The following is a 13,224-nucleotide window of genomic DNA, read 5'->3' as shown; positions in this document are numbered from 1 at the left end:
ATGCTATATTTCAGTTTATGTTCATTTGATGACCCCAGGCATGCAATTAACTTGCCTAGCTTTTTTCCCTGTTAATCTGTAGAGAGAGTCTTCACCTAGATAAGACTTTACATAATTATCCAATCTTAAGTGCTCAGACATAAGGAATATACATGGAAGTAATACTTACCATATTTAGCAGGTCACACTTACATATTTTTTCACAGAATACACCCCCACCACACACACACACACACACACACACACACACTCACACACACAAACACACACACGCTTGAAATTAATTTGAAAGAAGAGAAGACAAGTTAGGGATTGGAGGCAAAAGAGGGGTGATAGAAACAAGGTAATGAAATTAAACTTTAAAAGGATAAAAGAAAATAATTCATATATACATATATATATTTATATACATATATATATATATGAAGAATAGATACAGAAACAAAAGGGAAAGGCATGTCTACAATACAGAAGAAACATTTGGAGAAAAATATCTCTAGAGTTGAAAATAGCACAATACAAATGAGGAAGTAATTGAATGTAGACAAGTTTAACTAGAAAGGAAAAAAAGGAAAGAATGCTGGGTAAAAGGTGATGATTCAGATGGGTGACAAACAATGGCAAAGGACCTTATAGGCTATTGTCCTGAGGAATAAAGGGACTACTGACTTATAGAGTAAAAGCATCCAGAAAAGAGATCTTTTAAGTTTTTCAGTTGGGGAGTAAAGTGATTGAAGTGGTCACTGAAAACCACAGGGAGGGAGATGATGGCTGTGAGATTATCAAGCGTGATCATGACCTTCAACTAAAGGTTCATTTCACTCTCTGAAAACAGAAGCAAGATCTGGATATATAACATGTAACCATAAAAATCTGTCAGGATGACCTTCAGTAAGGCTGAGACTCATGCTGTGAGGTTCCTAGTTTGTCAGAGCTCAGTGGCTCTTACAGAGGCAGACACTACCTGGGGAACACAGGCAACTAGTTTTCCATATTTGCTTTATGTGCAGAGGGAAGGAAGCCACACATCGCTGTGCATCACTGCTGGCACAGAAATATACAGCTGTCTGAGAGAGGGAAGCCACCTCTAGAATGAGAGAGAAGTCCTCTTGTCTTGGTCTGGAGGCCTTGTACCCATCGGAGACATCTTCTTTCTCGGTGTTGTTAACAAAATATGAGTAATAGAGCAGCTTCAGCCCATGTCCCATGTCCTGTCGATACCAGTACATATAGTCATGGTTATTTGTCTGGTGACAGTTCAATGTCAACTTTCCTCCTGTTACTGCCACCTTGTTTCTTGGGGTTTGGGTTATTGTAGCCTCCATGTGCTCTGTAATAAAGAAAACCAAAGCCTGATGATGTCATCTTAACGAAGAGACTTAGGAATTCTAAGAAAAGGAAGCAGGCCAGAGTGGCCTGACCAGCACTCACTTGCACACAGGAGACTCAAAACCACAAATAAGAGCCTGGAGCCCATCTCAGGACGAAGGCACGTTTGGTTCGTGTGTGTTCCAGCTCTGCTTGGGAAATTAGAGCTGGGAGCTTTCAGTGACTTAGTGATGTCACTGTCTATAACAAATGCCAGAGCTACACAGTTAAGACACTCCCCCATTTCTCTACATAAGCAAGCCAGTTTTCAAGCATAGAATCATAGTTCATTATACAACAATTTTAAAGTGAATATACAATAATTACCAACTCAGATAGGAAAGAGTTTGTGCTTTGTTTTTTATTTTTAGATGCATGTGCTCTTTCTCTGATTTTAGCCATCATATGATTTTTATTCCTACTATGATCCTACATGGTTACATGGTTTCAATTTTTACTATTTCTGTAGTCTCAGCTGCACCCTCACAACATGCTGAATTCTAAGAGGTTTCCTCTAATTCTTTACTTTGAATAAATATTTGAAGAAAAACTTCAGTGCTATCTATAGCTAAAAAAAAACTGCTTGACACACAGAAAGCTTATAAAGCATCATAGTTGAGGTCATGATAATTTGAACAATTGTTTAAAGATCTCTCCAACCTCTTCAGGGACACAAGATCTAACTTCTAGACTTAGCTTTCCATGTTTCTTTATTGATCATAATTCTCATTTGTTTCAGGAGAGGTTGTGAATAGCAGACACAAAGTTTTGACATTTTGCTTTCTGTCAGGAAGAAACTCCCCTTCTGTAATGTAAGAGAGCTATAATATACAGGTCTCATGTCTCTAGGGTCCCAGGGAATCGTACCAAAGTCATCCAAAGCTCTTGTATCACCTTTCTCATATCTTTGCTAATATGAACACTTAGCTATACTCAATGGCAATAAAGGTTCCTTCCTAGGTGTAACATAGCTCAGTTATTCCCTACACAGATAATGTCTCAGGATGAAGCCTCCTTTCTATGGCTACCCATCCTGGTGGGATCTTGGTGGAAACTTTCTATAAGTGTGCCCTGGTGAAGAAGTACTCATAAGCAGAAGCAGAGGCAGAAGCAGAGGTCAGCAGAGTTCCCATGTGAAGAAGATGGCAGTAGTGGCTTGCTATACCTTAAAAGACATTGTGCTCCATACCTAAAACTTGCCTGATCTCCAGAGACCAAGAACCACCAACAAAGGACGTCATTGCCTGTGGTTGAGTCAGGCCAAGAAAGAAGCACTTACATGTTTGGAGTAGGGAACATAAAATTTCATGGTTCTTACGCTCATTTCAAACCAAAGCATGTTCTACCAGTTATGTTCATCTTTTGAGCAATACTTTCATTTCATTGGAGAGAGTGTGATTTGTGTAACTAGTTTTTCTTATCCCTATTAAATGATTTTTAATTGTTGAGTAGCAAATTTTCTGTTGTTTTAAATGTACACAGCATCTTCAAACTGTGATAAGACAAACATGATCTGACTTAATATTATACATCTTTAACTTGTGTGTGATACCCTCTCCCATACACACATACACACACATACACACACATACACACACACACACACACACACACACACATATACACACTAAGATCAGCTGGTAAAGAGTCAGTGAGCAGCTACATTTTTGACCAAAAGTAAAGAATACTATAGAAAGTCATACTTTGATTTAGAATGGAAAGAGATGTAGATTTCAATTCTAGTATTGATATTAAACATGAAATGTTGCAAAATTTCATGAACTATTAATACCTATCTGTAAAGCAATGCATAGAATATTCACCTGCAGATAGATACACTAATTTCTACCTTTATTTTAAAACATGTAGCTTATGCCTATACCCCAGCACAGAATAGAATTCATACCATTGGCTAAAAGCTGCAAAGTATTGGCAGAGATATGGGAACATCTGGAGAGCTTGGGGTCAACCCCAGTGTTTAGGAGCACTAGTGTGGGTTTATCTAGGTAATTGGGGGATTATTATAGAACTAGGATCATTTCTAGGCCTTGGATAAGACTATGTAGCATCTCCCAACCCCTCTCTTATCCATCATCAGTTGGGACAGGAGGACGAAGGCACAGAAAGCCAGGAGCTCTGTAGGCTGTGGTGAGCTGGCACAGAAGTACACAGCAGAGTCCTCCAGTTCCAAGGCACTCAGGTTAATCTCAGAGTAATAGTCATTGAACTGCTGGACTTAAAAATCAATCAGGTATGTTTTCTTTCTCTCCTTTCCATTTTTCATAATGCTGAATGAGGAACTTTAGTTCCCGCCCCTGAGTCTCTTGATATCAGACCACATGGCTATGTTCAGAGCTGGGAATACACTTCAGAATGAACCTTTCTCCTGGTTTTGTGTGTCTTTGATTATGTGTCTTGGAGACTGGATAACCCCAGAATTTGCTGAACCTGGGGAGAAAGGAGACAGGGGTGAGCATCTAGAGAAATAATAGGTCTATGCAGCAGCAACAGCAGCAACAATAGCAGCAGCAGCAGCAGTGAAGGAGCTCAGGAGCTCAGGAGCAGTCCCACCTGCCCTCGGGGCTTACTTTTTCCCAGGAGAAAGACAGTAACCCAAGAAAGCAGGGCGGTGTCCCAGGCAGAATTAGGGAGAGCAGTATTACACATGCTTCTTCTCAAGATGCTGGTCCCCTTAGTGAGAGATCAGGAGTCAGCTCCTCCTTTCTCTCTCCTCCTCCTTTCATCTTATGGCCTATGATGTCAGGTTCTGAGGTCAGTGATGTTGTTCACTCCCATGGGCTTTCTGTACACTTGGGCATACTCTGCTGACTGTACCCTTCCCGGTTCAGATCCAGCCTCCTTAGAGGAAGGGGAAATGGCTGTGCTGAATCAATAGGGTTGAGTATGGGGAAGTCCATTTCATGCTTTTCTCTGAGCCAGTTGCTTCCTTTTCTCCACATAGCTTCAGAGGCTCTTTATTGTCAATACTACAGTTCAGATCTACAGTTCTTGCTCCCTGTGCTGAAGCATAATTAATGTGCACATGTGACTAACCACCCCTGCTCTGCACTGAGTCTCCTGAGCCAGCACTGTTTCTGGTTCCACAGCTAATACCCTACTGTCACTCCGAATAACAGAAACTCACTAGATGGTTCCTCAATGCCCCCTAGTGACCAGTGTGGATTTACTGGGCTATATCCCTACAAAACATGGTTAAGGCTAGAAGCTCTCAAAATCAGGCATGTATGGTGAGCCAGAGCACACCAGAGTTGTTACCAGGTACAGTTTGCCCACCTAAATCTCAAACATTGTCTGTCCTAGTGAGAGAGAACTAAAGGAAACTTATTTAAGAAAGAATAATCTCTAATTCCTATCACAGTGTTGTAGGGTGACATAGACTAGTTAGTCACTAGGTATCAGATGCCTTTGGAAAGAATGGACCTGGGCCAAACACTCTTTAGTATAAGTGAATTTTTATGATGCACAGCCTGTGAATTCAGCCAGTGGAGAAGTCTTCTAAGCACTTTGGAAAATAAACTAGTCTAAGGAAGAGAAAGCCTGGAAGGGTAGAATGTTGGAATTATTGTTTTAGATACCTAGTAAGTCTTAAAGAAGTTTATATATTAAAATTTTAAGTGAATTGTGATTGCATTTTTGACTCTGCAGTTATACTCAGTTCACCTATACCTTTTTTCATTTTCTTTATGTTTCCTTATGAATATCATTTCCAAATCCATTTATCCTTCCTTCTGGAGCCTCCGATGCACTATTACTTACATTTAGGGCATTTTTCATCACAAACCCTACAATTTCACTTCTAGGAGTTGGGATTTGTGTGTGTATCTCTCTCTTTTCTACAAGCTGTTTAATGTGCTGCACTTACACTGTTCAATGTCACTGCCAGCCAATTTATCAGAAGTAGGTTAGTTTCTAGTGACTAATTTTTCTCCTAGTGACAAGTCCTATTTTCCTACTTCTTGGAAAAGCTGTAAATTTTTTATTAGATGCCAAACAGTATATTTTATGTTTTGGTGTTCTATTTCCATAGTTTTCTTATTAATAGATTTATAGGCTTATTCTGCAGTGTGCTTAATTCATTGAGAAATAGAAATCAGAGATCTTCCTAGCAGATAGTTGTTGCTCTTCTTAGGCTTTGACAAGGGCAGATATATAACTTAGAGGACTGGAGGGGAGCTCAACCATTAAAGACTGAGCCCACATTAAAAAATCTAAGATACATAACAGAGATGGACACAACATGAAATTATGTAAATATAGAAAATATATTTTAATACAATGAAATATTAAAATTCTTATAAAATTCTTAAAAGTGTAAAGTTCTTATACACATCAAAATGTGACAATACTCATGCTAAGTGAAAAATAAGACACAAAGAGTAAAACATTATAATTCTAAATATAGACTTGCTAAAATAGGCAAGATCATGGTCCTAATAAAGAAATAGTTACTGCTTAATTGGTTACAGATAAAAAAACTTTTGGGAACTGGTTTAACAGCACAATGAATATGTATAAAATACTACAAAGTTATAAATATTGAACCGTGATGTAGTTTAGAAAATGGCAGTTCAGTATGCTAATTAGGTGGGTTTTACTTCTTTTGAAATAAGGTATAAAAGCAAATATAGAAAAAAATTCTTGGGGCTGGTGAGATGGCTCAGCAGGTAAGAACACTGACTGCTCTTCTGAAGGTCCTGAGTTCAAATCCCAGCAATCACATGGTGTCTCACAACCACCTGTAATGAAACCTGACACCCTCTTCTGGTGTGTTTGAAGATAGCTACAATGTGCTTATTTATAATAATAAATAAATCTTTGGGCCGGAACAAGCAGGGATTGAGCAGAGTTAGTTGGCCAAAGCAAGCAGAGGTGCTAAATTCAATTCCCAACAACCACATGAAAGCTCAACCATCTGTATAGCTACAGTGTACTCATCTACATAAAATAAATAATTTTTTTTCTTTTTTTGGTTTTTTAAGACAGGGTTTCTCTGTATAGCCCTGGCTCTCCTGGAACTTACTCTGTAGACCAGGCTGGCCTTGAATTCAGAAATCTGCTTGCCTCTGCCTCCCAAGTGCTGCGATTAAAGGCATGTGCCACCACCGCCCAGCTAATAAATTTTTTGGGGAAAAAAAACGGAAAAAATTCTTTATGGAAGCATAAAACTCTTCCCCCGGTAGAAAACCCTGGGAGTCTCATCAACCAGAAAAGACTAAGTAGTACCACAGGAGGAGACACTGGGTACCCATATTATGTCCAAAGAGATTTCTCAGTCTATCATCAGTCTCTTAAGGGCATACTCAGCTTTCTACCAAATATTTTATTCTTTCCCAGTTTACCCATATTACCCTTCACTAAGCCTGTGACAAGGGAACACAAATTTAAGCATATATGTAGGTGTTCAAATATTTTTCTTTCCTTTTGCTATCTCCATAAATGTGATTATCTTGCAGTTTTTGTCTGTTAATTGGTGAATTTATTTCATAGACACAAGTCATAAAGTAAACAAATATACCTCATGTACAAACATCAAAATTAACTTTTTTGATCTCTTATATTTCACTACAATCATAAGCATTTAAAAAGGGACAAAGAAAGACTATCTTCAAAATGACAAAAGAAACTGAATCTTCCAGGGTTAAAGATAAAAAAAGAACACAATTAAATCAGATTCATTGGTAACATACAGAAGTGGTGTTTGTCACAAAGCATCCTGTGAAGGGATTTGTGTTGTGGATATAATTTTCTTCCATGATTAACACAGTTCCTGGCTGTCCAGAGTTCAACACACATTCTGTATTGTAATTCTTTAGAAAATATTCCTATCTGGTAATCTTGAATTCAGGTCTCATAACTTCAGCTGCTGATGCTTTATTTCTAAGTAACAATTGAAAATTAATCTTTTGTGGTAATTTCTATTTAATCTTCTGTAACTTGACAGTCCAGATATATTTGCTGTATTTTCTGAGTTAACTTTTGTGTTAATAAAAGTATTCTTTATCTTTTACTGGATAAGAATTATATTCAGGGACATTGTACTATATTATGATACAAAATAGTGCTTACTTATTTTATATATTATGTGTTTCCTAAAGATCCACATATTAAAGGTTTAGTTTCTACACAGTGTTCAGACAAAGAACTTCAAGAAAGATTAAATCATGAAGAATAGATCAATTATCACCAATGGTTAATCTATAGATAGCTTTATATTACAAAGGACATTGGATCATGGAGGCAACTTCAGAAAGAAGAGACCAATTGAAAGACGTAGTCTACTGTACTCCTCTCTCTTCCTTCTTCCTTCCTCCCCTTCTTCCCTCCTTCCCTCCCTCCCTCCCTCCCTCCCTCCTTCCCTCCCTCCCTCCTCCCCTCCCTCCCTCCCTCCTTCTTTCCTTACTCTTATGAGATAGGCAGCTCAGCTCTGCCATGTTCTTCCTGCTAGGTTGTTCTGCCATATCACAGGCCCATCAACATACAATCCAAATAATCATAGACCAAAATTTTGTAACACTGAAGAAAGCACATCTTCTTGTTTTATTTTCTCAGTCCTGACATAATTGCAGTGTAAAATCCAGTGTGAACGAGCAGCTTCCTGCTGCTGTCTACCCAATTACTACATACTGAGTCAATTTACTGACACGGTTTAACAGGAGGATATGATACTTTAATTTGTAAACTCAGCAAGTTGTGAAAAAAGAGTTTAAGCTTGATAACTGGAATAGTAAGCACTCCAACGTTTTTTTTTTTTTCCTGAGGCATAGGGAATTAGTCCTCCACAGGAAGAGTCCCTTAAAAGTCTTTCCAAACACAGTGATTGGACAAAAAATATATACTAACAAGCAATACTAAACAGACGCAGTAGGCTGTATTCATATATTTATTCACACCACAAACACAAAAATTTAAAATAATAACTAAAGAATAGAGACCATGAAGTAAATAGAGGGAGAAGTAGGGGAGGAAACAACATAACTAAACTAATATCTTAAAAAGGATAGAGAAAAATAATTCTTCCTGAAGCATATATTCAAGGGAAAATGAGTTCCGGAAATAAGAGGGAAAGGTATGTCTTTAGTGCCCAGGAATTGACTTGGACAAATATCTCATGGTCAAAAACATCACAGCACACATGAGTAAGTACTGACTGCAGATAAATTTAGGTAGAATGAACCAGGGAAGGGGAATACAGAAAACAAACAAACAAACAAACAAAAAACCCCAAAAAACAAAAAACAAAAACATGAGCTACTATTTAATATATCCAGAAAAGAGATCACATAATTAACACAGTTGGCAAAAAGGGGCTGAAGAGGTCATTGAAGCCCACAGGTGGCTATAAGGTCATTAAAGAGGTCATCATGAACTCCAACTAAAGAATGATTTTACTCTCTGAAAAAAAATTCAGAGAGGAGACCAGCACTTATAAAGAGGTGTTAGAGTGGCCTCTAGTCAGGCTGAGACCTATGTTGTAAGGCTCCTAGTTTGTCAGAGCTCAGTGACTCTTAGAGAGGCGGGGACTTTCTAGGACACACAGACACTTTCTTCTCCTAATTTCCTTTCTGCGCAGAGGGGAAGAAGTCACACATCACTGTGCATCACTGCTGGCACAGAAGTACACAGATGTCTGAGACTGGGAAGCAGACTCCAGCATGAGGGAGAAGTTCTGTTGGCTTGGTCTGGAGGCCTTGTAACCTTCAGGGACATCTCCTTTCTCAGTGCTGTCAGTACCATATGAATAATGGATCAGCCTCAGACCTTGCCCCATGTCCTGCCGATACCAGTACATGTTGTTGTGGTTATTAGTCTGATGACAGCTCAATGTCACCTTTCCTCTTGTCACTGTCACCTTGTTTCTTGGGCTTTGGATGACAGCAGCCTCCATGTGTTCTACAATAAAGAAAGACAAAACCTGATGATGTCATCTTAGCAAAAAGCCTTGGGAATTCTGGAGAGAGAAGCATACCCTTGGCTGGACCAGCACTCACTTGAACACAGAAGACTGGAGACCACAAAGAAGAGCCTAGAACCCATTTCAGGACCAAGGCAGGTTCTCATAGGTTCCAGCCCTGCTTGAGAAACTGGAGCTGGGACTTTCAGTGACTTAGTGATGTCACTGTCTCCAACAAATGCTTGAACTGCACAGTTAACACACCACACCCTTCTTTACACAACAAGCCTACTACTGATTATAATCTCATAGTTGGACTATACAATAACATTTGTAGTATATACACACAAAGCATCGGCTCAGAGCACAAAGACTTTATGGCTTGTTTTGTATTTATACTTGCATGTATTCTTTCTCTGATTTTTAGGCAACGTACTAGACTTATTCCTCATAGGATATAACTCCTTATCTTTTCATTTGTTCCTCATGTTTTCATTTTTTGTTACCTCTGTGATCTCAGATGCACCCTCACAACATGTTTCATGCATTCTATGAGGTTTCAACTAATTCTTCACATTGCCTATTTACCAGAAGAAAACTTTCAGTGCTTTCTGTGGCTACAAAGAGTGCTTGACACCCAGTAAGCTTACAAAGTACCACGACTGAGGTCATTACAATTCGAACAACTCTTTTATGAACTCTCCAACCTACTCAAGAACATAAGCTGTACATTGTAAGCTCAACCCTCAGTCTATCCTCAGTGATAGAAATTTTCCCTTTGTTTCAGGTGACACTGTGGCTGTGGGATCTCAGACTTTGACACTGTATTTTCTGTCAAGCTGAAACCCCATCATCAATGTGAGTGAGCTGTCTTCCAGCTCACTCACATTGATCTGTGCCTATAGGGTCCAAGAGAGTTGTACCAAAATTATTCAAAAGTTCTCTTGTCACCTTTGCCATAACTTTCTTAACATGACATATTTACCTCTGCTCAAAGGCAGTAAAGTTTCCTTCCTAGATAAAGCATAGCTCAGTTACTCCCTTCACAGATAATAACCCAGTATGAAGCCTCCTTTCTGTGGCCACACATCCTAGTGGGACTTTGATGGAAATTTTCTATACTCTTGCCCTAGTGGGGAAGGTCTCAAAAGCATCACCAAACACAAATGGGAGAGGAGTGTTCAGAAAAGAATCTATATGAAGATGGTGGAAACAGGATCTGACCTTCTCAGAGAGGACATTGTCTTCCATGCCCAAAGTTTCTAGAGACCAAGAGCCACCAAAAAGAAGGCTATTATATGTGGCAGAGTAAGTCTAAGTAAAAGGCATTTTATAAGAATTAGATGTTTGGGATAGGGAACATTAAATGTCATAGCTCACTGGATCATTTCAAAATAAGGTATGATCCAACGGTAATGTTAATCTTCTAAACAATACTCTGATTTCATTGGAGATAATGGAATTTGTGTAAATATCTCCTTCTTATTCCTTTTAAATTCATTGTTTACTAGCAAATTTTCTTTGTTTAAAATGTAAATCTCACCTTGAAACTATGAAAATCAAACATTATCTGGCTTAATATTAAATGTCTATAATCTATCACCCTCTCAAACACACACACACACACACACACACATATACACTGAGTTCACTTGATCTTAGAACACAAAAAAACCTTTGTGCTGCTATAGTTTTTACACAAACTGAATAACATCAAGAAAATTCAGAATTTTTACTTAGAAGGCATAGAGACATACCTTTCAATCCTAGTGTTTATGTTCTTACACAAAAGATGTTGGAAAATTTCATAAGCTACTAATTCCTATTGAAGTGGTATATGTAAATCCTCAGTGAGAAAATGGATATGATAATGTCTAAACATGTCACCTATGGCCATAACCTATGACAGAGCAGAGTTTCTTACCATTGCCTAGGGCCTGGAAGGTATTAGCAGAGATCTGAGAATAGCTGGAGGGCGTTGGCCCATCCCAATGTGTGGTATTGGTCTGTGTGTGCTCAGCTAGGCAGTCAGAGGATTAGTAACAAGATAGAAGCATTTCTGATCTTTGGCTATGGTTTTGTGGCATCATCCAACCCCTCTCTAGTATATCACCAGGTGGAACAGAAAGATTAAGTTACAGAAAGCCAGTAGCTTTGTAAGGCTGTGGAGAGAACTGGCACAGAAATATACTGCAGAGTCATCCAGCTCCAAGGCACTCATGTTCATCTCAGAGTGATAGTCACTGAACTGCTGGACTGAGAATCTGCTGGGCAGCTTTCCTTTATCTCTCTCCATTTTATCATAATGGTGAATAAGGAACTTTAGTTCCTGCCCCTGAGTCTGTTGGTACCAGGCCACACTGAGATGTCCAGAGATGGGAATACATTTCAGAATAGACCTTCCTCCCTTTTCTTTGATTATGTGTCTTGGAGACTGGACAACCCCAGAATTTGTTGAACCTGGGGAAGAAGGAGAGAAAGAGTAAGTTTATGCAGCAGGAGCAGCAGCAGCAGAAGCAGAAGCAATAAAGGAGCTTAGGAGCAGTCCTGCCAGCACTCAGGACTTACTTGTTCCCAGGAGAGAGACAGCAACCCAAGAGAGCAGGGTGGTGCTCCAGGCAGAGACAGGGAGGGCAGTGTTACACATCCTTCTTCTCAGGATACTGATCTCTTTGGTGAAAGAGCAGGCGTCAGCTCCTCCTTTCTCTCTCCTCCTTTCATCTCATTGCCTGTGATGTCAGATTCTGAGGTCAGTGATCTGTTGATATGGTTACTCCCATAGGCTCTATGTAGTATTGGACCTAGTCTTAGACCTTTCCCTTCTCAATAGAAGGGGAGATGGCTGTGCTGAATAAATAGGGCTGAGAATGGAGAAGTCCTCTTCATGCTTTTCTCTGATCCAGTTGCTTTCTTCTCTTCTAGCTTCAGAGGGTTTGGGATTGCCAAGACTACAGTTTAAGTCTACAATTCATGCTCCCTGTTGTGACACACAATGTGTGTACATAGATGATGGACATCACCTCCCAGCCCTGTGCTTCCTGAGCCAACACTGTTTCCACAGCTAATACCCTTCTGAGGGCTGCATATCAAAGCTCTGTATCCATCTTGTTTAGCACTGCTCACAGCTCACACAGTGGATCAGCAGTGCCCCCTAATGTGCAACCACCGGATTGTCCCTCTGCTATGATAGAAGTGGCAGCTCTCAAAATAAGGCATCTGAGGTAGTCCAGAAATCTTCACAGAGTTTGTAATACCCGTTAATGCATCCAAATATTAAATGTTGCCTGTGGTAGTGAGAACAATTTGGAAGGACCATCATTTTTCAAAAACATACAAAACCCAAAGAAAACCACAACAGAAATTCAGTTAAAAGATCTATTTATCATCTATCTATCTATCTATCTATCTATCTATCTATCTATCTATCTATCTATCTGTCATCTATCTACCTATCATCTATTTATCTATCTACCTACCTATCTATCTATCCATCTATCTCCATCTATCTATTCTTAATCTCTTTCTTCTTGTCAGTCATGAGATGGGTAGCTCAGCTCTGTCACATTTTTTCTGCCAGTCTCTTCTACCGCACCACAGGGCCAAAAGGACAGGTCCATATATGCATAGACCAAGGCCTTTGAAACACTGAGGCAAAAATTAAAATATTCCCTCTTCATTTATATTCTTAGGTTTGTCATGATGCCAGAGAGGTAATCACCACACAAGTCTCCAAACTTCATGCCGACTCTGTTTTACTCTCACTATGTAAAATGCAGTATGACTTGAGGAGGAGTTTCCAATTACTACTGACTGGCACAAGTAATTCACACATTATAGCAAGAGAATATGATATAGAAAAAGAATGATATATATTTTGAAATCTGACATGGTAATTCTTCCAGGGTTTTTTGTTTGTTTGTTTGTTTGTTTCTTTGGTTTTTTTT

General features: G+C 39.1%; 2 gene segments (V, D, J or C); both read right to left on the bottom strand.

The window, feature by feature from the left end:
• Positions 1 to 8,255: 8,255 nt before the first annotated feature.
• LOC116098803 lies at positions 8,256 to 9,501 on the bottom strand. The segment is given in 2 exon segments: positions 8,256 to 9,279; positions 9,378 to 9,501. Coding segments are annotated over 2 exon segments (372 nt in total).
• Positions 9,502 to 11,221: 1,720 nt separating this feature from the next.
• Positions 11,222 to 11,949, bottom strand: LOC116098800. The segment is given in 2 exon segments: positions 11,222 to 11,740; positions 11,849 to 11,949. Coding segments are annotated over 2 exon segments (438 nt in total).
• Positions 11,950 to 13,224: the final 1,275 nt, after the last annotated feature.

This window comes from Mastomys coucha, unplaced genomic scaffold (genome assembly GCF_008632895.1).
Source record: "Mastomys coucha isolate ucsf_1 unplaced genomic scaffold, UCSF_Mcou_1 pScaffold20, whole genome shotgun sequence".
Taxonomy (NCBI): domain Eukaryota; kingdom Metazoa; phylum Chordata; class Mammalia; order Rodentia; family Muridae; genus Mastomys; species Mastomys coucha.
Note: the sequence above shows the minus strand (reverse complement) of the source record. Positions and strands in the feature narration are given on the sequence as shown.